Here is a 25938-nt window from a genome sequence, read left to right on the forward strand (position 1 = left end):
ATCTTTTTTTCCTGGGCTCTTAAGAAGTCTGATGCAGTTGCTAGAGGAGTGTCCCACCTAAAGCTCCTGGGCCATGCCTACCATTTCGCTGCACAACAGCCCAATCTCCCAACTACCTGCACCCAAATCTCTTTGTGGGGTTTTCTGCAGCTACCAGTGCCCTATCTACCTGTGTGCAAGTTCTGGGCACTGAGTCCCCCAGTCTTTGTGGGAACAGTCTTCACTGGATGACTGACAGGAGCTGGCTGTCAATCAATGACTGACACAAGTATCCCAGTTCTCTTGCACCACAGGTGGGATAACGGAGGTGCTTATTCTTCAGTTGTTCCCAGAACTCCGTAGCAGCATTGTGCTAAATAGTCCCAAGTGTTAACTTACTTGATAATGAATTTTTACTGGCTTCGTACAATTCTGTCTGAATTCTTTACTCCCCTATTGGTGTGTCCTGAGATCACATCCTGAATAAACCCCTGTACTCAACTACTTGTCTGAGTTCACTTCCAGGGTAACCCAAACTAAGAGGAGGCTCTTAGAACAACTTCAGTGGCATTTTATCACAGCCCACTTGAGAAAGTTACTTTCCTTCTCTGTGCTCTTATATTGTAGCAATACATTAAAAGAATAACCTAAAGATATTGGGATACTATTACCAAGTGGACTAAAAATTACCCAAGCATTGTATAATGAATAAGCTTTCCTATGAATTTTTAAGCATTTCTCTATAAAAATTTGGCACTTGATATTAATATACTAATATAGAGTGGTTCATTTCACACTCCTCTTTACTTCCTTGGAAGTTGTTAGAAATACATTTAAAAAAATAAAATGTGTCCTAAGTAACATGTTGTTACATTGGATCTTAAATGATTTGGCTTGTAAAATCATGAATTACAAGGTTTAGTTCATTTGTCAAAAATAGAAATGAAGCTTTGCGCAGTGGCAGTATCGTAGCCAATGAGGTTTATCCGAGGCGCGATTATTGCTAATTGAAAAATAGAAATGAGTACCACTGCTCTCCTTTAATTCTTTTATTTTTTTTTAAAGATTTTTATTTATTTATTTGACAGAGAGAGATCACAAGTAGGCAGAGAGGCAGGCAGAGAGAGAGAGAGGAGGAAGCAGGCTCCCTGCCGAGCAGAGAGCCCGATGCAGGACTTGATCCCAGGACCCTGAGATCATGACCCGAGATGAAGGCAGCGGCTTAACCCACTGAGCCACCCAGGCACCCCCTCTCCTTTAATTTTTAAGTGGACTTTTAGAAACCATTCACTTTTCAAATCTGAAGTAATGTTCAGGATGGCATGAGATTCTGTGTACTAACTACACTTCCAAATCATACGGGTATATGATTATAGGACTTTTTGCATTCTATCGCAAGGGCTCAGACTCAATTTCATGATCTTAATAATCCATAAAGAGAGGGAGGAACAAAAAATTTTAAAGTTCATACTGAAAACAAAATAGATGGCATGTTTTCTAGCAAACACACACACACACAAAAAATGTTAATTTAAATCCACTTTTTATTCTTTCATAGATTTTAACAATTATACACAACTTTGAACATAAAGATAGTGAAATCTCAAGGATAAGGAGGCAATATATATGGCCTCTTCTATTCGTTCTTCAAGATGGAAGGAAATTTCCAAAGGGTACAATGTGTGAGGTTTAACACTGGAAAAATACATATGAAACTTGTTTAACTGGCTCCACTCAGGACCAGGCATAGCACAATAAATATAGAACTGCATCATCTTTTTAAAAGATTGTTGTAATTTTAACACATTCTTACCCAAGAAATATGATCAGTGACCAATTTGAAATTCTACAACACAAAGGTGGAGGGACACTTACAAAGAGTATCAGAGCATCTTCTCTAGCATCTTCACTCCCATACAACAACATTCTTAGAAGGGAGTAGGAATTACATCGTAAATTCAGAACGACAAAAAACAAACTTGGTCAAACTTTCTTCATCATACCATTCATTACTATCACAATCCTAGTTTGCTGGTAGGTTTAAGGTAGGAATAGAACATTTCTGAAATCCTTTTCATTTCCATTGGTCTTCGGGCCTCTGGGTAGGAGGCCACATTGGAAGCAAACTGATAAAGCAGCACCATTAAGTCCGCATCTCAACAAATCACCGCATAATTTTTATCTTCCAGTATTTGGAAAGGTTAAAAAAAAAGAGAGAGAACTGCATGGAAGAATATCTATCCTGAAGAACAAGCCACTGTCAAAACATGCAATCCGCAAGGATTTCAACACACTATCGCTGAACTGTCTACTCATGGCATCTTTCCTTAACGGACCAAAAGAAACACGTTACCTAAAAATTAAATAATAATATGCTGAGGCATAAAATAAATACTTTATTTATGCTATTATGTTTGGGTATTTGAGATTGTTAGACATGTTCACATACCCTTTCCTCTCTCCAAAGAGGAAACAATGGTGCCAGCACTATTGGTCAGAAAGAGTTAATGAGAAACAGCTGCTCTCAGAGCTGTTCTGCAGTGTGCCTTACACAGACACAGAAATTATTTAAAAACATATACTGAAAAGACAGGATGAAATTATCTTTTTTTCACGTGACCCAGATTCTGTCATCAGCAGATGTAAGAATTAATCTCATCCCTATTAAATAGAATGGAAACTGTTATGCTGCTATTGCTACAGATATTCTGGGAAAACTCTTGAGCCGGTAAACTGGTAAACTGGTTGTTCAAAAGTTCACGAAACAAACAAACATGCAAACACGTGACACATATCATTACCTTGTAAAAATGTAATGCCATTCTGGCCCCAAGCATCACTACAGTCCAGCTGGTCCTTAATGGTGCGAACAGCCTTTAACCACACTGAACCCCTTCTCGGTGGCATTTTACCCACCCCCCCCCCCATATGATTCTCAGAAGCTCAGGCTTCTAAGACGTTTGAGAAAAAGAAAAGGGTGTGATGTGATTCAAGTTCCCAGTGATTGTTTTAAATGTGATTTTAAGAAGAATTTCCCGGTAATTCAGTAGTATAGTCCTTGATACTGAACTTTTCACACTGAAATACAATATGCTTTAACAAGAGGATGTTTAAGTTTGACCACCTGGCTCCTTTACCACTTTTTTGGAGGGTACTGATTCATAAACTGTGCTGAGTCCCACAAACGCCTGTTTCAAAAACAGTAGAGTTTCCAACAGTTTCCTATAAACATTCCTGATTTATACTGGGGGAAGCAATGCATAATTGGAACATTAATCATTCACGTTTTAAAAAAAGCAGTTATATCCTGCAAAGCAGTTACTTAGCAAAACGCTAAGCTGCGAATAACCTTACCACACAGATATTGAGTCATTTCACAAAGTTACCTGTCAAAATGTATAGAAATCTGGCCTTCCATTCCAAATCTATTGCAAAGAGAATACATGCAGTAGTCCTGTTTACAATTTAATGGCAATGAGGAAAGGGTAAACCTAGGACAAGGAGAGATGTCACCCTACAGACAAGTTTACAGTAGTGTAGCCATTATATATCATATTTACTACATTCACCACTTCGGAGAAAGGATCACGGAGGCCCTTCAAACACTGGAAGAAAGGAATGTTTGTTTTATATAAGACCTACCAGGTAAACAGGGAAACAAATGGTAACACACACAGGCACTAGCCTCGAAGCTGCACAATAAGGAAGCAAAGGGTTTGGCGATGAGAAATTTAGGAAAATGTACACATACGAGACGAGCTTGCTCAGGAAAAGAAGGAAAGAAATCACAGTTCTAATCTTCAAGGCTACGAAATGCGTTCTGCATATCTTCAAGAAGTTGTGCATAGTCGGCCTTGATCTTTGCCTCACCATCTTTCACTGGATCCTGAAAAAAGACAGGACAGAACTCAATTTGCCTTTGGAAAATAATTTTCAGGACAGGTAGTAAGTTACTTATATTGAACATATTTTCAGTATTAGGTAAGTGAGGTATACTGGCAAAACATAGGAAGGAGTCAAAATTATCCTTATTTTCCTTTAAAGTAAAAATGTATGGAAGGAGGAATACCCCAATCTGTCAGAAAGAAGACAGAATTTTGATTCCCCTGAAACTAATAATACACTATATGTTACCTAAATTGCATTTAAATACAAAACTTAAAAAAAAAAAAAAAAAGATAAAATTCTGCTTTTGTATATGGCTTGCTAACTGTATTCAGTGACCAATGGATTTATCCTCAACAATATGCAATGTAAGAGGGAATTATACAGTATCACATATTAGATTCATTCTACTGCATGTACATGATAGTTGGAATTAATTTAGCCAAAACATAATTTATTGTTCAAGGTCTTATAGTATCACATTGGCACAGGAAATAAAATTTCTAAAATAATCTTAAAAGGCAACACATTTTAAATTCCTATGGAAAACAACTTAATTTGAGCAGTATGTGTAAAAGAAACTTTAAAATATTTAAACTCTCTGACTGAATCGGTCTCCTTCTGGGAACCTAATAATAGAAAAATACATAAAACCAACTATATAAATAAAGGGGTCCATAGCAACAACTGGAAATTTCTTAAATACTTAACAATAGGAAAATATCACTCTCCAGCCACAAATAATGCTACAGAATATTCAATGACCAAAAAAAAAAAAAAAAAAAAAGAGTGGCGCCTGGGGGACTCAGTCAGTTAAGCAGCCAACTCTTTATTTCTGCTCAAGTCATGATCTCAGGGTCCTGGGATTGAGTCCTGTCTGGCTCCGCACTTGGTAAGGAGTCTGCTTGAGGATTCTCTCTCCCTCTGCCCCTTCCTCACTTGCGCTTTTGCTCTCTCAAATAAAGAAAGAAATTTTTAAAAACAAAACAAGAGCTTAAAAAAAAACCGAGTTGTCAATCTGATACACTGTACATGTAAACAGGAAAAAGATTCCACCTCGAATCACACTACCAGAAATCATCACTACATTACTATTGAAAATATATATTATAGTATATATGATATATATTATTATTACTATTGTAATAGTAATAATACTATATAGTATACACAGTACATATTACTAGAATAATATATAATAATATACTATATATTATGCTATATTACTGTTGAATATATTTATATTATATAAATATATAAATATGATATATATTCATATAGTCAAATATTCATTCATGTATTCAATATACACTCAATATGTATTTATTTTAAAAGAGAGGTTTTCCCCTTAGTTCAGAACAAGAGGAGGAGGTCCACTCTCACCACTTTTTAGAAATATTTATTTATTTGAGATAGAGAATGAGAGCAAGCGAGCATGAGCTGGGGACAGAGGGAGAGGAAGAAGCAGGTTACTCACTGAGCAGGGAGCCCGATGTGGGGCTCCATCCCAGGACCCTGGGATCATGACCAGAGCCAAAGGCAGACACTTAACTGACTGAGCCACCCAGGCCCCCCGATTGCATATATTTTATATCATCTTCCTATGAATGTATAATTTTATTTTAGTATAATTAATATATAGTATTGTATTAGTTTTGGGTATATAATATAGAGATTTTTAAAATCTTTTTTAAAGATTTTATTTATTCATTTGTCAGAAAGAGAGAAAGAGCACAAGCAGCAGGAACAGTAGGCACAGAGAGAAATAGGCTACCTGCTGCTCAAGGAGCCTAATGACCTGAGCCAAAAACAGATGCTTGACTGGGCTGCCCAGGCGTCCCATAACAGTGTACCTCTTAATCCTCTTCACCTGTTTCACTCATTCCCTCAGCCATCTCCCCTCTGGCAACTACGAGATTGTTCTCTATATAAAAGAGTCTGTTTTTTGGTTTGTTTCTTTTTTCCCTTGTTTGTTTGTTTTGTTTCTTAAACTCTGTAGGAGTGAAATCATATGGTATTTGCCTTCCTCTAACCAACTTATCTCACTTAGCATTAAAATACTCTCTAGATCTATCCATGTTGCAAGCGGCAAGATTCTACTCTTTTGTATGGTTGAGTAATACTCCACAGTATGTATGTGTGTATCATATTTTCTTTACCCATATGAATGTGTAATTTTTAAAAAATAAAATTTGGATCAAATTACAATACAGAATTTTTTGCAACCTGGTATTTTTCATTCATTATACCAGAAGCATTTCCCCATTACCTTTGGATTTTCTTTGAAAAAATATTAATGTTTTTATAATATTCTTGCTAGAATTGTACATGCCATAATTGACCCTGTTCACTTTTGAATGACATTTAAGAAGTTTCATGAACAATCTTTTATATATTCACATAAAAAATCTCTGATTATTGTGCGTCAACTGTACTTCCAACTAAAAAAAAAAATCTGATTATGTCCTTGGGTTATATGTTCTGAATTAGAATGACCGGACTCAAAGAGTGTGAATATTTTCAAATTCCTGATACACTGAGTGTCTACTTTTACAGATTTATTTTCAACCTATAGTGCAAAACAAATACTATATATATAACACATGGTCAGAAAATCGTTCTCAATTTCTCAACAGGTCATTAGTAAATATTCTTGTATGTCATGACTTAGAAATAAGTAAATACAACCCAACTGATCAACTATTTTAAAAACAATCTTACACATTCAAACTTCTACTGATAATTTCATTTAAGTATTTATGTTGTATACTTAAAAAAAAAAAAAGAACTGACCCAGAAGTTAAAAACAGTGTGTAATAGGGGGGAAAAATGATGTGTAATAGGATACTTAGAAGTAAACAGCATAAGTCATTTCAGATGAGCATGGAGATAAGATGGTAATTGGTACCTGAGGAAAAGTAATTGCTCTTCAGCCATGATTTTAGCTCTAAATTGGCTGGCAGTTCAGACAAAAGGGAAAATATGTCAGCATTTATTTTAGACATGACATACTGTAATTTTTATCTCTAGAATTCTTATTTGAATGTAAATTTGCGGTCTCTTCTGATTTTACATAACCTGAGCCATGTGTGAAAATGATAAAGGCAAATCCCACACACCAGGTTTGTGAATAAATAGGTTGTCTGTAAAGAGTTAAAAAAATAAAAAGAAACATTTCCTACTTAAAGAAGTTCAGTAGAAACAAAATATACCTTGAATTTCATGGAGGAAAGTTTATAGAGGATCTCTCCCATGTGCTCACGGATAATGGACCACGTGATTTTATTGTCACTCTGTGCAGTGGTCTCAACAGCTCTACGGGCCATATCATAAAATGCGATCATGTTGGACAGCATCCCGACCGTCTTGTAGAATGGGCAGAACCTAAGGTTTAAGTGAAAATCAAAGTAATTAATAAAAATAAAATCCAAAGTACGTTCATACTTCATCCATAAAATAATGGAGCACTAGCTTCTTTATTTAAATATGCAGACTACTTATATTTATCAGATGATAATAATGAATGAAAAAGAAAAGTGGAAAAGAATTACAATAACTTGAGCAGAGCTTTTGGGTAGAGATGGAAAATGGGGTGGATGGATAGATGGAGATATTTATTTATTTAAAGAGAGATGTTTATTTTTATCTATTAAAATAATCAAACAGGAAGAACAATCAAACAGTACTGCTATAATCTAACAACTCTCTGATGGTTTGTTTTTATATAGTGCGGTTAAAAGAATAAGCCAGATGGTAAAATAACAATGTTGCAAAGACTCCTTGTGATAGTGGGGTTAAGGTTAGTAAGTAATAGAAAAGCAGAAAACTGAAATTTCCTAAAGTGAATAGTAGTTCCTTCTCCCATTAACGTATTCATTTTCAGTTACCCACACCTTTAATAATGAGGACACGCAAGTTAATATTCAACTTGGATCACATGCATGCTTGTCAACTTTCTGACACATTTAAACACACTTGCATACAAATTTTATGCACATTCTATATTACACTTTCCGAACAATTTTCCTTTGGTTGAGTTATCTTTGTATGGATGGCCGGAGGTTCTTAAGTTACTGATACAGATTTTTGAGGCTTACTGATTATATTGCCATATTTTCTGCTTGTCCTACATTCTAGTAATTTTCCCATGTGTCAGTTCCCTCTTCAGTCCAAATAAGATCTGAGGGAGAAAAGCTAGCCTATGATGAAACGGCTTAATTTATCGAAGTTTAAAGAAACGGAGACTTTAAATAAGTCACAGCAGTAGCAGACGCAAGTGGGACATCTAACAGAGACTATGGCAGAAAGAAAGAGACTAGGACTATTGGGAAACAGAGTAGAAAAGTAGGACACAATTACTTAGGAAAAGAACAGAAGTGGCAGTTCTTACAACAGGCAGTTGTAAGAGGTAGTGAGAAAAGCACCTGAGGAAGGCAATGATCCCTGGACTCTACATACTACACCACAATCTAATCTAATTAAAGATGGCTGGATAATAAGTGAAAACACTGTCATAACTACACAAATGAATAAAATCAAAGATAAGGGGACATATTCAGTCATTAGATATTTGCTATGAAAACACAAAATAAACCTATATATTGAGTCAGAGTTGTGTCTGTATGAGGGAAAAAAAAGCTTTTTAATGTGGAGGCAGCTCTTTCTTCAAAACTCAACAGAATATCCTCAAATAACAAAAGAGAATCAGGATAGGTTACCTGTCATAAGGAGTATATCCATTTTGTTGTAAGAAATCATCTTTGATAAGTTTTGCTACCTCCAGAGTGATTTTATCTGTTTCGGCTAGAGAAGCCTAAGGGGGAAAAAAAATTTTTAAAGAAATTTACTTCCATAATATGGAACTAGTGATTATAATCAATTAAGCAAGCAAAAACTGTATAATGAACACACAATCATCTATCATTAACAAATTCACTTCATAAATGCCTGTTGATTTTATTGTGGTAAAAACATGTAACAAGCTTTCATCTTAACCATTTTTAAGTGTAGTTCAATAGTGCTCAGTATATTTGCATTGCTGTGAAACAGATTTCTCGAACTGGTCATCTTGCAAAGTGGAAACTGTATACCCATTAAACACAAATTCTCCTTTTCCTCCTCTCCTAGAACCTGGTAACTACCATCCCACTTTCTGTTCCTATGTGACTACTTTAGATGGAATCATACTGTAGTTGTCTTTTTGTGACTGTTTTATATCACTTAACATAATGTCCTCAAGGTTCATCCATGTTGTAGCATGTGTTAGAAGTCTCCTTCCAGGGGCGCCTGGATGGCTCAGTGAGTGGGTTAAAGCCTCTGCCTTCAGCTCGGGTCCTGGGATCCCTGCATTGGGCTCTCTGCTCAGCGGGGAGACTCCTTCCTCCTCTCTTGCCTGCCTCCCTGCCTACTCTCTGTCAAATAAATACAATCTAAATAAATAAATAAGTCTCCTTCCTTTCTAAGGCTGGATAATATCCCATTACATATATACACACCACATTTTGTTTATCCATTCAGTAATCAAAAGATAGTTGGGTTGCTTCTATCTCTTAGCTATTGTGAATAAGTGCTGCTAGAAACATGGGAATACAAATAAATTAATCTTTTTTGGAAACACTTTGTTCACATCCTGTCTTGCTAGCCTAACTATTCGAATTCTGAGTCTTGAGTTTGTTTCAAAAACACCTTCACATTCCATAAACAGTTACTTTTTAATTTTTCTTAAAGATTTTATTTATTTATTTGACAAAGCAGAGACACAGTAAGAGAGGGAATACAAGCAGGGGGAGAAGGAGAATCAGGCTTCCCACTGAGCAGGGAGCCCGACACAGGGCTTGATCCCAGGATGCTGGGATCATGACCTGAGCCTAAGGCAGACGCCTAAAAGCTGAGCCACCCAGGTGGCCCTAAACTATTCCTATAAAAAAAATTACATGGTGTTTATAACTATGTAAATGCATGGGGTACCTGGCTGGATTAGTCAGTGGAATGTGCAACTCTTGGTCTTGGGGTTTTGAGTTTGACCTCCACGGTGGGGGGAAAGATTACTTAAAAATAAAATCTTAAAAAAAAAAAAAAAAAAACTATGTAAATGCAAAGTATAGTAAGCATGTACTCATCTATGCCTGAGTGCTGTTAGAGCTTCTTTAACTATCACTGCCTCAAAAGCTTTAACTTTGGCAATCATTCTAATCAGCCTAGCCAGTAAAGATTTGTTGGAAATGGTGGCAAAGGAACAAGCCGAGTAAGTGAACTGCAGTCTTTTGTCATCTATGTGCAACTAAGCTTCTTAGAGGTAAGGATCAGGTCTTTCTTTTCTTTCTGTTTTTTTTTTTTTTAATCCCTTTTATACATTATCCCCTCTTCAACCGTAAGTATTAAATTGTGTATCCTTTTATGTGCATAAATTCATTTTGTATTAGTATTTTAAATTATGCAGAGCAGTCACGTTTGTGTCTGACACTTTTTCAGAACCATCCATGTTGCCGTGTGCCACACAGTTTGCTTCTAGGTCTTTCAGACCTCATTCTCCATGGCATGCAATTTCCCTATTTTTTTTTTTCTTTTTTGAGAGACAGCATGTGAAGTGAGGGGGAGCAGAGGGAGAGAGACAATTCCAAGCAGGCTCCACACCTGGCGCAGAGCCCAGTGCAGGGCTTGATCCCATGACCCTGAGATCAGGACTCAAGTTGAAATCAAGAGTCAGATGGGCAGTGGGTGGCTCAGTCGGTTAGGTGTCTGACTCTTGATTTTGGCTCGGGTCAGATCTCAAGGTTGTAGGATTGGGCCCTGTGTTGGGCTCTGCTCTGACAACGGAGCGTGCTTGGGATTTTCTCTTTCCTTCTCCCTCTGTCTCTCTCCCACTCGCTCTTGCTCTTTCTCTCTCTCTGTAAAAAAAAGTAAACAATTATAAATAAAAGTAATGAATTTCAAATACTTCTTCCACATTGGTTAAGATGTCCTTTTTCCATTACATTGGTAAGTTACAATAATCATATTTGCATTACTGAGATAAACTTTACTAGTTTATTTATTTATTTAGTTAGTTATTTACTAGTTACTTACTATTTTATTTAGTTTCAGTTTATTTATTTATTTACTATTTACCAGTTGTTTATTTAGTTAGTTTTATTATTTATTTAGTTGAATCATATTTGCATTCCTGAGATAAACTTTACTAGTTGATTTATTTATTTACTAGTTACTTACTATTTTATTTAGTTTTAGTTTATTTATTTAGTTATTTACTATTTATCAGTTATTTAGTTAGTTAGTTAGTTTTATTATTTATTTAGTTGAATCATATTTGCATTTCTGAGATAAACTTTACTTGCTCATGCTGTATTATTTTACTCTTTTTAATACCCTGCAGAATCTAGGATTTTGATACCAACATTCATAAAGAAAATTAGCTTGAGCTTTTTTTGGTCTTATATTGTCTTTTCTGGTTCTGGATGTCTTTGTTTCTACTTCCTCATACTTAGGGCCACAGTACTCATTTATAAATAATGAGTACTTAATATGTGCTAGCTATGTAATAGTACTATCATTTGCGGAAAAAGAAATTAGGAGGTGACTTTATAAATCCTTCTGATTCCTAGCCCTGGTGCTCCTGCAAAAATATAACAGATCCAAACCATACTACCTCTAATTTGGTTGGTGATGGGTACACTGTATTTTAAGAAATAAAAGTAAATCAAGTGTTTTTCTCATCTAAAGTATTAACGAGGACTATACCAAGTGCTACTAAGGATCAAAAAGAATACAAAGGCCTGAACAACTTAAATTACCCCTCTTGATAGACAATTTTGAAGTACAAGCCCCTCTTCTTGAATCTGGGCAAGATCTGTGGCTATGACCAGAACATAAGACTGAAGTGATATACCAGTTTTGAGACTGAGGCTTAAGAGGCTATTGGATTCTACTTCCTCTCTTTTCAATCAACTCTCTCGGAGAGCCCTAAACTGTCAAAAGGAGATACTACGTAGAGAGAAAAATGCCCAGCCAACCCTTAGCTATTCCAGCCATCTCAGCCCAAGCACTACATATATGAGGGAACAACCTTTCACATGATCCCAGCCCTCAGTCACCATATGACTGCAACTGTATGAGGGGCCCAAGCAAGAATTCTAATGGTCCATCAACCCCAAAACTACAAGCAGTAAAACACTGTTCAGACTTCTAAGTATTAGGAGTGGTTTGTTACTCAGCAATAGATAACCAAAACAATAATCATTTTTCTGCCTTCCATAACACAAATAGGGCCTGCAAATATCTGCCGGATAAAGGATAAGCCAAACTTCTATTAGTTCACAAAATATTTAATAAGTACTCATTTTGCTAGGCAAGAAGCTGCATATCCAATGTTCTATCTGTCCTTGCAACAGACCAGTATAACTCACAGACCTGTCCTCCATGGGACCTAACCACTCACCTTTCCTACAAGCTGTACAATTTCTGCCAGGTCTTCTTCCTCCTGCAGAATCTCCTTAGCTTTGGTCCTCAGAGGAACAAATTCTGTGAAGTGTTTGTCATAGTACTCGTCCAAGGCACGCATGTACTTGCTGTAGCTGATTAACCAGTTGACAGAGGGGAAATGCTTACGTTGAGCTAGTTTCTTATCTAAGCCCCAGAATACCTGATTTAAAAACAAAACAGACAAAGTGAATTTCTTAAAAAAATTTTTTCTAAAGTCAGAGTATATACGTTTGTCCAAAATATGCAATTCTATGATGTTTTGGTCAAATCATCAATCTTTTTAGTATATCCCACATATAGTTGAAACAGAATACAACTTACAATTAAAAAAATATATTCCTTTTAGTTTCAGGATGGATATCATTTACAAATCAAACTCAAATTGTATCTTAATTTCCTTAGCAGTGTGGCAAATCTGATAGAAAAATGAATGGACTCTATTGAAAACTCATTACGGTCCCATATAAACAGAGAAACCAGAAAGTTCTTACTGAGAGAATAGATTCTTCACTTTGATTAAACATCTTGAAACATTCTGACTAAATTCAATTCCCCATTAAAGGCCAATCCAGGGCGCGTGGGTGGCTCAGTGGGTTAAGCCGCTGCCTTCGGCTCAGGTCATGATCCCAGGGTCCTGGGATTGAGTCCCGCATCGGGCTCTCTGCTCAGCGGGGAGCCTGCTTCCCCCTCTCTCTCTCTGCCTGCCTCTCTGCCTGCTTGTGATCTCTCTCTCTGTCAAATAAGTAAATAAAATCTTTAATTAAAAAAAAAAAAGGCCAATCCAGCAAGATCTAACAGTCATTTTTCTAAGGCCAAATGTTCACATATATTTTATGCATTCTTAACTTTGCTTGCCCTTTCCCTGAAATTGAAACTCAAAATGTTAGCAAACACCTTGAGAGTTATAAATACAGCCTCTGCCATTTCTTTTATCAGATACTGACAGAAACATAAGCAAATATTCTCTTTCCCCACTAACAATACACATACTTACAAATATATCAACATTTATTTTCTTTACAATAGCCCTGAATTGTATACATCTTTCATTTTGGCTTCTTTTGATAGCCAGGTTGACTAGCTATCCACAATTCATGCCTTGTCACTGGAAAAAGCTGCGCAGCAGAAACTATATTTTCCAGCTTGGCTTTTTCATCTGGGTGTGGCCAACTAGAAAGAGTGGGGTGACTGCCTCTGAGCCCAGAGTTCACAGTATGGGTGTGCCTTCTCCACCGTTTCCCCCATGCCAACCTGATGCAGGAAGTTACCAGGCTGGGTGACAGTGAAGTCCCAAGCTGGAAGGAACCCTGCTCTCTGAATTACTAGTGAGTGGAAAAGAGCCACCCTCTAATACAATCATCTGCTTTAGACCATACCATGAGAAAAAAGAAACTTCCACTGAGTTTTTGCCATTATGCATTTTTTAGGCCTATTTGTTTCTACAATTAGGGTTACTCTCACTTAAAGGCTAGTATTATTCTAACACTAATAAAACTCTGCTATTCTGGATGTATTTTCCACTTAAAGAAATTTAGCTTGTTATAAATCTTGGGCAAAGAGCTAAGAAAGAATGGACAGTATCGAAAATTCTCAGCGACAAAGTATTTCTAAAACAGACTTTCCTACTGCTTACTCTTCAGTGAGTAAATTAAATACTTCACGATGATTTAGATAATGACATTAGAGCAGAGTCAGAGTGGAAAACCTCAGAAGTTTACTATGCTAGCAAGACATACCTGAACAATACCAAGAGTAGCAGATGTAACTGGATCAGAAAAATCACCACCAGGTGGAGAAACCCTGTATTTAAAGGGGAAAAAAAGTCATTAGAGATGTTTAAGAAAAGTAACTGGCATATGAAAATAAAACCTGTTTGAATGTCAGTATTAATGTAAATAACTTTAGAACTAACCTTTATTTTAAGATTTTATTTACTTATTAGAGAGAGAGAGCCACAGAGCACAAGTGGTCCCTGGTGGGGGATGGAGAGTGTGGGTGTAGAACAGCAGATCCCAGAACCTTGGCATCATGACCTGAGCTGAAGGCAGACACTAAACCAACTGAGACACCCAGGTACCCCTAGAACTAACCTTTAGAACTAAATTTTAGAATAAGAGAAACTTACATACAAATGTTAATAGAAATCAGTACTAAGTTGCAAATAACAATGGTAACTACTGAACACCTTCCAGTACCAGAAATGAGAGAGATAATCAGTTTCATGATTCTAAACAAAAGATGAAACAGGAAGGAAGAAAAAGTTCTAAAAACAAAGTATGGCTTTATGTAGTGATCATAATCTCCACTTTTTTATCCTGATGCAATGTTACCTTAACAGGTCTATAATTTTCTAAGTTATTAAGACATTGTGACTTAAATATGATAAATCAGTTAAGTTGAATAACCAGAACAGGCAGAGAGAACCTAAACATGTACATTGTAAAGAACTCTTTGCGTGACCCTGGAGTGCAATCTTGGTTAAGAACCACTACCCCCAGGGACACCTGGATGACTCAGTGGGTTAAAGCCTCTGCCTTTGGCTCAGGTCATGATCCTGGGGTCCTGGGATCAAGCCCCACATTGGGCTCTCTGCTCCACAGGGAGCCTGCTTCTCCCTCTCTCTGCCTGCCTCTCTGTCAAAAAAACAAAACAAAACAAAACAAAAAAACAAAAAACAAAAAAACAACCACTACCCTCAGAGGAAGCTGAACCTTTTCTCTTTAAAATAAATGAATTTTAATTTTTCTTCTGAAAAGTTAGTGATTGAGATGCTTACGCTCCTACAATGCTGACACTTCCTTCCCTTTCAGGATTTCCCAGACATTTCACCCTGCCGGCTCGCTCATAGAAAGAGGCCAGACGGGCACCAAGATATGCAGGATATCCACTATCTGAAAAATCAAAAAAGAAATTTAAGAGAGGTTCTAAGCCAATCCTAAAAATCCTATCAACCTTCTTACATGATAAGCAATACAAAGACTTACCTGCAGGCATTTCAGCTAAGCGGCCCGAGATTTCTCTAAGGGCCTCTGCCCATCTAGAGGTAGAGTCAGCCATCATACTGACGTGATAACCCATGTCACGGAAATATTCTGACAGCGTAATTCCTAAATTGGGAAGAATATTGCAAATTATAGTTTTACAACGTAGAATCCTGATTTTGTCACCCTTAAGAAAACTTTACAACAACAAGGATATGAGATAGATTGCTAGGTGTTCACCAAAATCTATTCCCCTCTTCTTTTATGCACACAGTTGAATTATGTTTCCTGGCCTCCTTAATATTTAGATATGACCATGTAGGAGCACCTGGGTGGCTCAGTGGGTTAGAGCCTCTGCCTTCGGTTCAGGTCATGATCCCAGGGTCCTGGGATCCAGCCCCGCATCCGGCTCTCTGCTCGGCGGGGAGCCTGCTTCCTCCTCTCTCTGCCTGCCTCTCTGCCTACTTGTGATCTCTCTTCTGTCAAATAAATAAATAAAATCTATTAAAAAAAAAAAAAAGATATGACCATGTAACTGACCTCGAGCTAACAGAATGAAAGTCAAAGTAATGAGTTCCATCATCAAGCAAGCCACATATCCTTCCATGCTCTTTATTCCTTCTCACTTACTGATATAGAGAGGACTCCCAGGAGTCCTGGAAGTCGTGAGTTAAAAATGAAAGAGTACATTTCAGCCTAGGTCCCAGTCCAGAATGACAGTATGAAAGAAGAGTGAGTCCCCTGACCACTTGAAGAAAACATGTTTTATTGAGCAATGACAAGTTTGGGTTTATTTGTTGCCATAACCTAATCTAATACAATACACATTTTAAAAAGTAGGAAAAGACTTTTTCCTTATTCCTTGTTGAGATAATTAAGCCTGAAATTAATTTCCAACCCCCCAAATAATTAGCTTGTTTGGTTATTTTTCAAAAGTTGAAAATGTTATTAACCTGAATAATATTTAATTATCCAGATCATTCTGCTGTGCATTATCAGGTTCCATTTTATTAAATTACTTATAGTAAACCATTTAGAAGAGCCTAACATACAGAAAGAAGTCCCAGGTTCTAGTTTTTGTTCTGTCATCAAATGAAGCTAGCTTCATTTCCCAGTATGGTTTCCTAATCTGTTAAAATGGAGTAACTCTTGCTCTATCTGTATAAATCAGATGAGATGATACATATAAACATCCTCTGAAAAGTACAATATACTATACAATTAAGATACTAGAAAATTATAGTTGTTACTACACTGTAAGAGCCCCAAAATCTAATGCCCTGATTCATTTTATCAGTAAAGAAACAGAGGCATATATAAGTAAAACAAAATGCACTAAAAAAATTCAGCACTTTACTATTTATCATATTACATCTTTCAGAATAAGAAATACTGATATCTAAGTCTTCTAAAAAGATGATTCCATGGTCAAAATCTTAAAAAAAAAAAATAACTTCTCATTATTGAGGCTTAAAAAAACCACATCTGTCATCAAATATTCCAATGTGATGATAGGATCAGGTCCTTTCTTACACCAGCATGGCTACATTTTCAGTCTCTGTGATGATGCTCATTAATGCCTGTATTAGAAAGACTTAATGGAAGAGACAGAGACCCATGAGTAAACTTCAAAGGAGTTTCACAGACCTAACGATATCAGTTCCTAACAGTTAAAAAAACAACACCTCAGACAAAATCAGAAGATGAACAAACTGGGAAAACACTGGCAACTCATGACAGATAAAACGCTATTTCAAAGCTTTTATAAATCAGTAAGAAAAAGGAGTCCTATCCAAAAGGAACATGGACAGAAAACAGTTTTCAAATGGTTAATACAGAGAGGAAAAACGCTAGCTCAGGAAAGAAATACAGACTGAACAGGTACCTAATATAAAGCAGGGATAGTAAAATGCAAATTGACAAATCTAGGTACTGAGAAAATCAGCATTCACTGCAATATTCCTTCAAATGTCTATGTGTCTGATAATTACTGGTAAAGATATGGAGAAACAGAACTCTTTTTTGCTGTTAACCCTTTTGAAGGGCTATCAAAATCAAAAATCTACATTAGCTGTTGTATGCTTGGCAATTTTACTTCTACAAATTAACCTTACAAAAATGGGCAAAGAGGGCGCCTGGGTGGCTCAGTGGGTTAAGCCGCTGCCTTTGGCTCAGGTCATGATCTCAGGGTCCTGGGATCGAGGCCCGCATCGGGCTCTCTGCTCAGCAGGGAGCCTGCTTCCCTCTCTCTCTCTCTGCCTGCCTCTCTATCTACTTGTGATCTCTCTCTGTCAAATAAATAAATAAAATCTTTAAAAAAAAAATGGGCAAAGAAATGTGCATAAAACATGAAAAGAACTATAAAAAAAAACACACATAAAGATGTTTTAGTGATACAAGGTTTGTGATAGCAAAAAAAGATCAATAATCCAAGTGTCTACAGAAAGATGCTGGTTAAATCAGTTATGATGTAGCCATACAGCTGGGATACTGTGCAGCTATTTAAAAGAAGAACTCCTGTCTTAAGATAGATGAATTTGTCACTTTCTCCTTCTCACACAAGTTAATCACCAAACAAGGAGAACAAGAAATATAAATATAAAATTATTGGGCACCTAGGTGGCTCAGTGGGTTAAGCCTCTGCCTTCAGCTCAGGTCATGATCTCAGGGTCCTGGGATCAAGTCCCGCATCGAGCTCTTTGCTCGGCATGGAGCCTGCTTCCTCCTCTCTCTCTCTGCCTGCCTCTCTGCCTACTTGTAATCTCTCTGTGTCAAATAAATAAGTAAAATCTTAAAAAAACAAAAACAAAAAAAACAAAACTCTATTACTAAAAACAAGGGGATATGTTTAGTCCCAAAACAAAATCATGAGGAAAGCCACCTAAATGAGGTAAAACCCAAACAAGAATTCACAAGAAGCTGGACATCTCAGATTAAGTCTCTGCAAAACAGGGGCAAAACCAAGAATCCTTTGTTTGGAACACTGCACAAGGGATACAGATTCCTTGGATCCAGTCTGGCATCAAGCAGCAGGGAGATGGTGACAAACAAAATACATGTAGGCACTCCTCTACAGTAAGGAAGAGTAGATGAGGCAGGGTAGAAGAAGGAATTCACTGTTAAGTGACTTTGCAGCCGTAGATTTCTGTGGTAGAAGAGAGGAGCAAAATCACTTACTTACACAACTCCATGCCATTACAAACTTCACAGAGTCCCATGAAGGAATGCTGCCATGCCCTCCCATCTTTAAGGTAATAGTTAACAATACACATCAGCACAGGAACTACACAAAAATATAGAAGAAAAAAGACAGAAGAGCAAATGCAATGATGGTCAAAGAACCTGCCAAAGAACCGATGATAGCTGTGGCCACGTTTAATTAATGAAAGAAAATATTAATAATGCATCCTACCACAAAATAAAATCTCAAGAAATATACAGTAAGCTCAGAAAAGAGGTTTCATGAGAAAGCAAAACTCAACAAAGAGCTGGAAGAAAAAATAAAGCCATTACAGAAATGAAGGTTTCATTAGAAGCAAAGCAAATAATAAACCCTGATTATCCTGTGAACAAATGGACAAAAGGCTAAATAAAAAGGATCAGAGAGAAAAGATATGTGTGGAAAATAGACAAAGGAGACCAGTATGTCTAGATAACCATAAGAGAAGAGAAAAAATTTCAGAAACAATTCTTGAACTCTCCCCCCCTTACCAAAACAGACATATTCATTGGTTGAAAAGGTAAGTATGTTTCAGGGAAAATTCACCAAAACTATCAATACTGGCATATATCCTAATAAAGTTATAAAACTTTAAAGAGAAATTCCTTTGGGCAAAAGAAAAATCAGTAATAGAAAAAAAAAAAAAAAGTTCAGTTTCAAATCTTTACCTGGCATTTTTTTAAAAAAAAGATTTATTTATTTTGAGAGAGAGAGAGAGCTCACATGAGTGAGCACACCAGGAGAGGCAGAGGAAAAGGGAGAGAGAATCCCAAGCAGGCTCTGCACTGAGTGTGGAGCCTGATGTGGGGCTCAATCCCACAACCCTGAGAAATTAATCTGAGTCAAAACCAAGAATCCAAGGTCAACTGACTGTACCACCCAGATGCCCCCCTCTCCCTAGCTCTTAATGCTAGAATAAGAGGTCTCAAGGAAACAGATATTGATCCAAAATACTTATACCCAGCCAAACTATTATTAAAATTTAAAGGCAGTGGAGAGGGATCTGACTGGCTTAGCTGGAAGAGTGTGCAAGTCTTGATCTTGGGGTCATTAGTTCAAGCCCCAAATTGGGTGTAGAGATTATTTAAAGAGAAAGGGAAAAAGAAAGAAAATTTAAAGGCAGTGGAAAAAAAAAACTTATGAAGAAAAAAGAATCTATGGGAATATATTTTTCCTGAGCCTTTCTTGAAGGAACGTCGTAAAATCAGATTTTAGCCAACCATGAAACGGATGGAGAAACTATAGCCAAAGGACTGCTGTGGAAACTAACTCCATTTTATTCTAGGTTTAAGGCTAATACAAATATTGTATATAGGGTTACACAACAGAATGTGAATACTATAAATCCTGAAAATGTAGAAATAAGAGTACCAAAATCTGGGACAGAAGTGGGAGCAAAAAGTAATACATAAACAAATGGATTTTCTTATCTTTTATATCCAGCCATCAAGATATAATTCAAAACTGATAATTCAAGTTATAGAGATTCAGATATATTTGGAGTTAGAGCAATGGTAAAACATGTAATAAAAAAAACAATAGTAGATGTGTCATTTATGGTCATGCTAGCTTTAAACTTATGAACAGATATAAACTGCCTTTTTTTTCTTTAAAGATTTACTTTAGAGAGAGAAACAAGAGGGTGAGTGAGTGGGGGGAGGGGCACAGAGAGGAGAAGAATCCCAAGCTGACTCCCCACCAAGCACAGAGCCCAGCATAAGGCTTGATCCTAGGACCTGAGATCATGACCTGAGCCAAAATCAAGAGCTAGACTCTTAACCAACTGCATCACCCAAGTGCCCCCAGATGTGAACTGCTTTTATTCCAATTCATATACTCACCAGTATAAATAGAAGCTTCTCTAGCAGCAACAGGCATATTGGAGGTATTGGCTACCAAAGCTGTCCTCTTCATAATTGATTCCACCTTACCATCAACTTCCATTGTGAGCTAGAGACAAACAATCTATTTTGATCCTCTAATTTCCAAATAGAATATTTTAGTCCCCCATTTTTTTTTTTTTACAATTTACCCATACTTAATTCATTTTATAATCAGTTTTCCTGAAGTAATATTTCCCATCACTCCAACCCTTTCTCCCTACCTCACTGTGCTGTAAGAAGACAGGCATTATTTCTATTTTATAAATGAAATCTATTATTTTATGGAAGAAGGAATATTAGTTTAGCAACCTAATAGATCATATAAAACCGATATAAAGTTCCCATCCATAAATACTTTGTCTATTTTCTCTCCACAACACCGTGAAAAGAAACTTTAAAGTATCTGACTGAAAAAGTCAAATTCCTTTCCTTGAATATAAAAATTGAATCACAAATATAATTAGAAAATTCCTTAAGAGATCCTTGACAAATGAGAGCATTGCTCCAGATCCCACACAAAGCTTTATTAATTGCCACTGAAAGTTGATTAGTGGTATTTTCTCTAGAGTAACATTTGAAGCCTTATATATACAAACCTCTGGAAAGTCGCGGAGGACTTCAGACATCTCATTTCCTCGTTCACCACATCCTACATAGATGATCACATCACTGTTGGAATACTTGGATAGGGACTGTGATATCACTGTCTTCCCACAGCCAAAAGCCCCCGGGATTGCAGTAGTTCCTCCCTGTACACATCTAAGCAAAGAAAACAAAGTGGATAACTTTACTTGGTAATAAATACTAACAAATAAAGTAGGTAAGTGACACAGAAATACAAGTTAAGGGGAAAAAAGCACTTTGAAATACTTTCATCTGTATCAATATCTATATATAACTATATACACAAAGATAGATTTACAGCTACAGATACAAAAATTGCTTCCCCAACTGATAGCTATAACTGCATTTGTTTATTATCATTAACCATCTCTACCATCTTTAATAGTTAAAAAGTGAGAATATAAGCCAAAACGTACCTGGGGAAAAGGAATACAAAAATAAATAAAACAGTACTAATGATCTTTGGAATGCTTATATAAATTAGTTTATGAAAGTACAATATAGGAATTAAAGCTAAAAGACAAATTTAAACTAATTTACTAAGTAGTCTTCTGATGCAAAAAATAAGACCTAAGAAAATCATATCCTGCCGTAAAGGTTAATGAACAAGGACTTGTATTAAGGTGTCACTGTCAATCCCTCTTTATACATTGCGTAACTATTTATGAAGTACTTCCTAGGCATTAAACACTGCTTGGAGATACTGGAGAGACACAAGCAAATAAGATAGCCACGTTTCTGTCTGCACAAAGCCCACATTCCAGCAGGGTAAAATGAAAAGGCAGCTGGTGATTACAGTGCCATTTAGCAGCTTCGTTCGAACTTTCCCTATGCAGTGGTACCAGAGAGTGAATCACCCTTAAGGGCAAAGGAAAGTACATGTTGTGGTGTGTATCTGTGTCTGTGTCCGTGTATGTGTGTGTCCGTGTGTGTGTGTATGCAGGTACAGCAGGAGGGTGTGGGAAAAAGAAATGAAATGTAATGCTAAGGAAAATGTCTTTGTAATATTGTGTTCTACTATAAAATTCACAGAAACACCATAGCCTTAATAATAATGATAGACTTCTTCAATATAAAACTAATATGCATTAAAGTTTTTTCCCCTTCAAACTTTTCAATGACTTCAATAAACTGAGTCCATCTCTCAGATCACTTTTAACTTGGGCGGGGAGGCAGGGCTGGGTGTGACCCAGTTTGGAAATTCAACAATTCAGTGTGAAAAGTGCTAGCACAGAGAACATCCAAGGTGCTATAGGAGAACACAGCAAGGGATACAAAGTGCGACACTGGATTGGAGTGTGGTTAGGAGATCCTTCCGACAGTAGCTAAGACCTGAAGGGAAACAGAAATTAGCCAGATGAAAAGAAATAATGTTCCAAGCAGAGGAAACAGCATATCCAAAGGCCCAAGGGCAAGAAGGAGCACTGCTTGAGGAACTGAAAGTCCCTCAGGATACCTGGCAGATGATATATAAGGTGCTAGGGCAGTCAAGTGGCTGAGATACTGGCAAGTTAAGTGACAGCCAGATCACAGCTGGTTTTGTAAGGAGTTATGGAGTATTTGTTTGAAAAGCAGTGAAGTGCACTTAGAGGTTTCAAGCAAAACAGTGCAGGACCAGATATGTTTTAGATGGGTCATTACGTAATATGGACAATACTTAGAAAGAAGGCAAGACTGAAGAGAAGTCTGATTAAAATGTGATTATTGCAAGAATTAGGGTAGAATCCTTTATTAAAATCATGGAGTAGGGATGAAAGATATAGATTTTAAAATGTCCAGGTAATAGAATAAAAGCACTTGTTCAATAATTAGGTGTGGGCAGGTAAGAATGATCATTGAGAGGAGTCAAAGATTTCACATTTGGCATTTTACCAGATGGATGACAGTGACATTGGTTCCGAGAGACAACAAAAAAAGATGAGCAACTTTCAAAGAGTGGTGATTAAGATAATGATTTTAGCTATGAACATACTGACTCTGAGGCACCTCTAAGGCATTCAAAAAAAGAGGTATGAATAGAAGTGAATATTTGAGTGTGGAACTCAGGTGAGATCTGGGAGGAAGATACAGATTTGGAAGTCATCATGTTAATATTTAATATTTAAGTCATGAGTGTGAAAAAACTCTTAACATCAAAATTAAGGGAGAAGGGACCTGAAATGGAGAATAAGAACTTGTGGACAGAAGCTAATAGGAAAAACAAAGAAAGAGGATATTTCAAGGAGGAAGGAGTAGAAAGCAATATCTGAAGTTACAGGAATCAAGGAAATACTAAAGCTTATTTATTGAATTATCAGTACAGGAGTGAATGATATTAGTGAGAGTAGTTTCAACTAGGTGGGCAACATGAATTAGAGTGGGAAAAGTAGAGATGGCCAATTTATTTTTTCAAGAGGTCTCGCTATGAAGATGAGGAGACAAGTAGTGGAAGATAGAAAGGAGTAAGGGGTGGAAGGTAGACATTTTTTTCATTAGATGGGAAATAAAGGGAAGATAAGCTTGAAGCTTATATAAAGGGAGATAGCCTAAAGTGAGGTCTCTGAGGAGACATGAGGTAGGATATACTCCAGAAAGACGAAAGGAAGAAGAAATCAACGGAAGTGCACATTAACTGAAGGAGTTTCAAATGTGATGGCCTCTAAGTTCTCTGTGAAGGCTCTAGCATGATCACTTTTTGCCAAACAAAGAAGGAAGAATGGAGCTGAGGCTTTGACACAGGTGTAGAGGTCTGAAACAGCTGCCGAGTAGAGGAAGAGAATGGTAAAGAGGGAAATGCCGGGCGTGACCCAGCAGTGCTGTACTAACTTGCACTGGTTATCTGATTTTCTCAGCAGCCTGTGTGTAGACCTGAGAGAAGGGGATAGCTGGACCGATTCACAGCTGGGAAGCTGCCGGGAGGGATGTTGCTAGGTGTAACAAAAACAAAAGAACAAGAAAATTCAGTATCCCGGCAAATATGCAGAAAATTGACAGACTAGTAAGCTTAAGCTAAATACTGAAGGATACGGAAACAGGAGGTACTGACTAATAAGAAGCCACAGGAGCGAAGATTTTAATGAGAAATAGCGAGAATAACTCAAAGTAGGTTTCAAGGGTCGTGGGATGTATGCGGGTTAGTGATCAAGGTTAAAGGAGTTACTGTACAATGGCTTCAGTCTTTCCTGGGGATTAAATGATAAAGTCATTTGTTTAAAGTAAAGCAGGGTATGGTGAAGCCTGAGAATTAAAAGAGATTTTTAAACAGTCGAAGAAAATGGCAAAGTGCAGACGTGAGCAGCATGTAGAGCTCGGTTGATTTTAGAAACCATTGACTTAAAGTGAATGATACCAATCTACTCATTCTAGGATAACTTAATAAAGATAGTCATATCTTTGGGCACAGATTTTCTTCTGGAAATTTTATTTTTTCAGAAACTTTCAGGAAAAAAAAACCTTTCCTTTTGCAACTGTGAAACAATAAATCTTCAATGATTTGACTCTATAACAAGCACTGGCAATATATGAATATATTTAACTAGTTCACTATTATTTCTCTAGATAAATTTATTGTAGGATTAGCACAGGAAACCTTTCATCTATAAACAAGTGAAACAATAAACATATATAATCCTGAGGGGAAAAAAACACAGCTCACACTTACGGAAAAAGGGCATCAAGAACCCTTTGGCCAGTCAACAAGGGATGATTAGCTGGCAGCTTCTCAGTGACTGGCCGAACTTGACGTACAGGCCATACTTGTACCATGCTAAACTTTTCCTTTATGCCTTCAAATTCAAGCTCCAAGACAACATCCTATAAAAATAGGGCAGGATGTTAAGTACAGTCAAATCTATGAACATTCCTTCCTCTAAAATCAAAGTAATTCCAGATTCCTCTTGGGGGTGGAGAGGTGGTATGTGGAAGTAGAGAAGGAGATCTGTATTTCTTAATGCTCATCGTTATATACAGAGTTCTCATTTTTTTAACCAGGTGCACTTATTACTGTTTCAAGAATTAAAAAACAGGAGTTTTGAGAAAGAGGTATTTCAAGTAACAGAGGAATAGTTAAATTATATGGATATGCACAGGGACAAGTCTTAAAAGATACAGATGACACTCTTGGGACTGGGGAGAAATGAAAACTTTCAGAATTTACTTTGTATGCTTTGTGTGCTTACTCTATTACAATGTTCTTATACTGATTTAATTAAAAATGCTTACCTATTAAGAACCCTAACATATTTAATAAAGTTAAATATTAAATATTTACAAAAGCAAAAAGATGAGTAATACTCTAACATTTATGAACACTGGGATGGTTTCAACTATTCAAAAACAATCCCAACATCCAGACTTATAGATATCAGTAATTTTGTTGATAAGTGAATTTGAATTATCTACCTCAGAGTATTTCATTCCGTGTAGGAGTGTATGAGTCTCAAAGCTAGTGAGTCAGGTTGGCTGACGGCCCAGAATCCCAATTATTACTTAACTCTTTTGTTCTCAATATTTTGTAGAGAACAGACTTATTCTCGTGGAATGATTAGAAAAATATTCTTTTATCACATTTTGTTGGGAACAGATTATTTGTTATAATGTTCTCCTTAATAAAGTTATCTTCATACCCACAAAGATTTTTTTAGGGTTTGTTTACTATATTTGATATGATATGACTATCAATAACATTCAAGGACTAAGTTTTAAATAGCTCATCCAGAGTCAGAATTCATATAATCTGTCATACAGTTTACTATATAAATATATACTGACAGTTAAAAGCAAAGTAAGTCTATTCTATGCCTAAAAGATCAGGTTTTAAGTAATGTAGCATAAGTTAAGAAATGTTACACTACATATTGCTTTTCCTTAAAAAAAAAAAAAAAACCCACAAAACTCAGTATGTTCTGCT

At 36.6% G+C, this 25938-nt stretch overlaps 1 protein-coding gene and 1 pseudogene across 6 annotated transcripts in view; one reads left to right on the forward strand and one right to left on the reverse strand.

Moving 5' to 3' along the window:
- Positions 1 to 925: 925 nt before the first annotated feature.
- Positions 926 to 1045, forward strand: LOC116581028 (annotated as a pseudogene).
- Positions 1046 to 1505: 460 nt separating this feature from the next.
- The window catches only part of ATP6V1A (ATPase H+ transporting V1 subunit A), a 63023-nt gene continuing 38590 nt past the window's right edge, over positions 1506 to 25938 (reverse strand). For all 6 annotated transcript variants that reach the window (XM_032348427.1, XM_032348444.1, XM_032348420.1 and 3 more), the window contains 10 exons: positions 24691 to 24842; positions 21023 to 21185; positions 20385 to 20493; positions 15327 to 15449; positions 15119 to 15233; positions 14079 to 14142; positions 12299 to 12502; positions 8583 to 8677; positions 7077 to 7248; positions 1506 to 3865 (listed from right to left, as the gene is read on the reverse strand). In XM_032348427.1, the coding sequence (XP_032204318.1) occupies positions 3773 to 3865; positions 7077 to 7248; positions 8583 to 8677; positions 12299 to 12502; positions 14079 to 14142; positions 15119 to 15233; positions 15327 to 15449; positions 20385 to 20493; positions 21023 to 21185; positions 24691 to 24842 (1290 nt within the window). In that variant the 3' untranslated portion in view covers positions 1506 to 3772. The remainder of the gene's footprint in view (positions 3866 to 7076; positions 7249 to 8582; positions 8678 to 12298; positions 12503 to 14078; positions 14143 to 15118; positions 15234 to 15326; positions 15450 to 20384; positions 20494 to 21022; positions 21186 to 24690; positions 24843 to 25938) is intronic.

Source organism: Mustela erminea, chromosome 1 (assembly GCF_009829155.1).
Source record: "Mustela erminea isolate mMusErm1 chromosome 1, mMusErm1.Pri, whole genome shotgun sequence".
Lineage (NCBI taxonomy): Eukaryota > Metazoa > Chordata > Mammalia > Carnivora > Mustelidae > Mustela > Mustela erminea.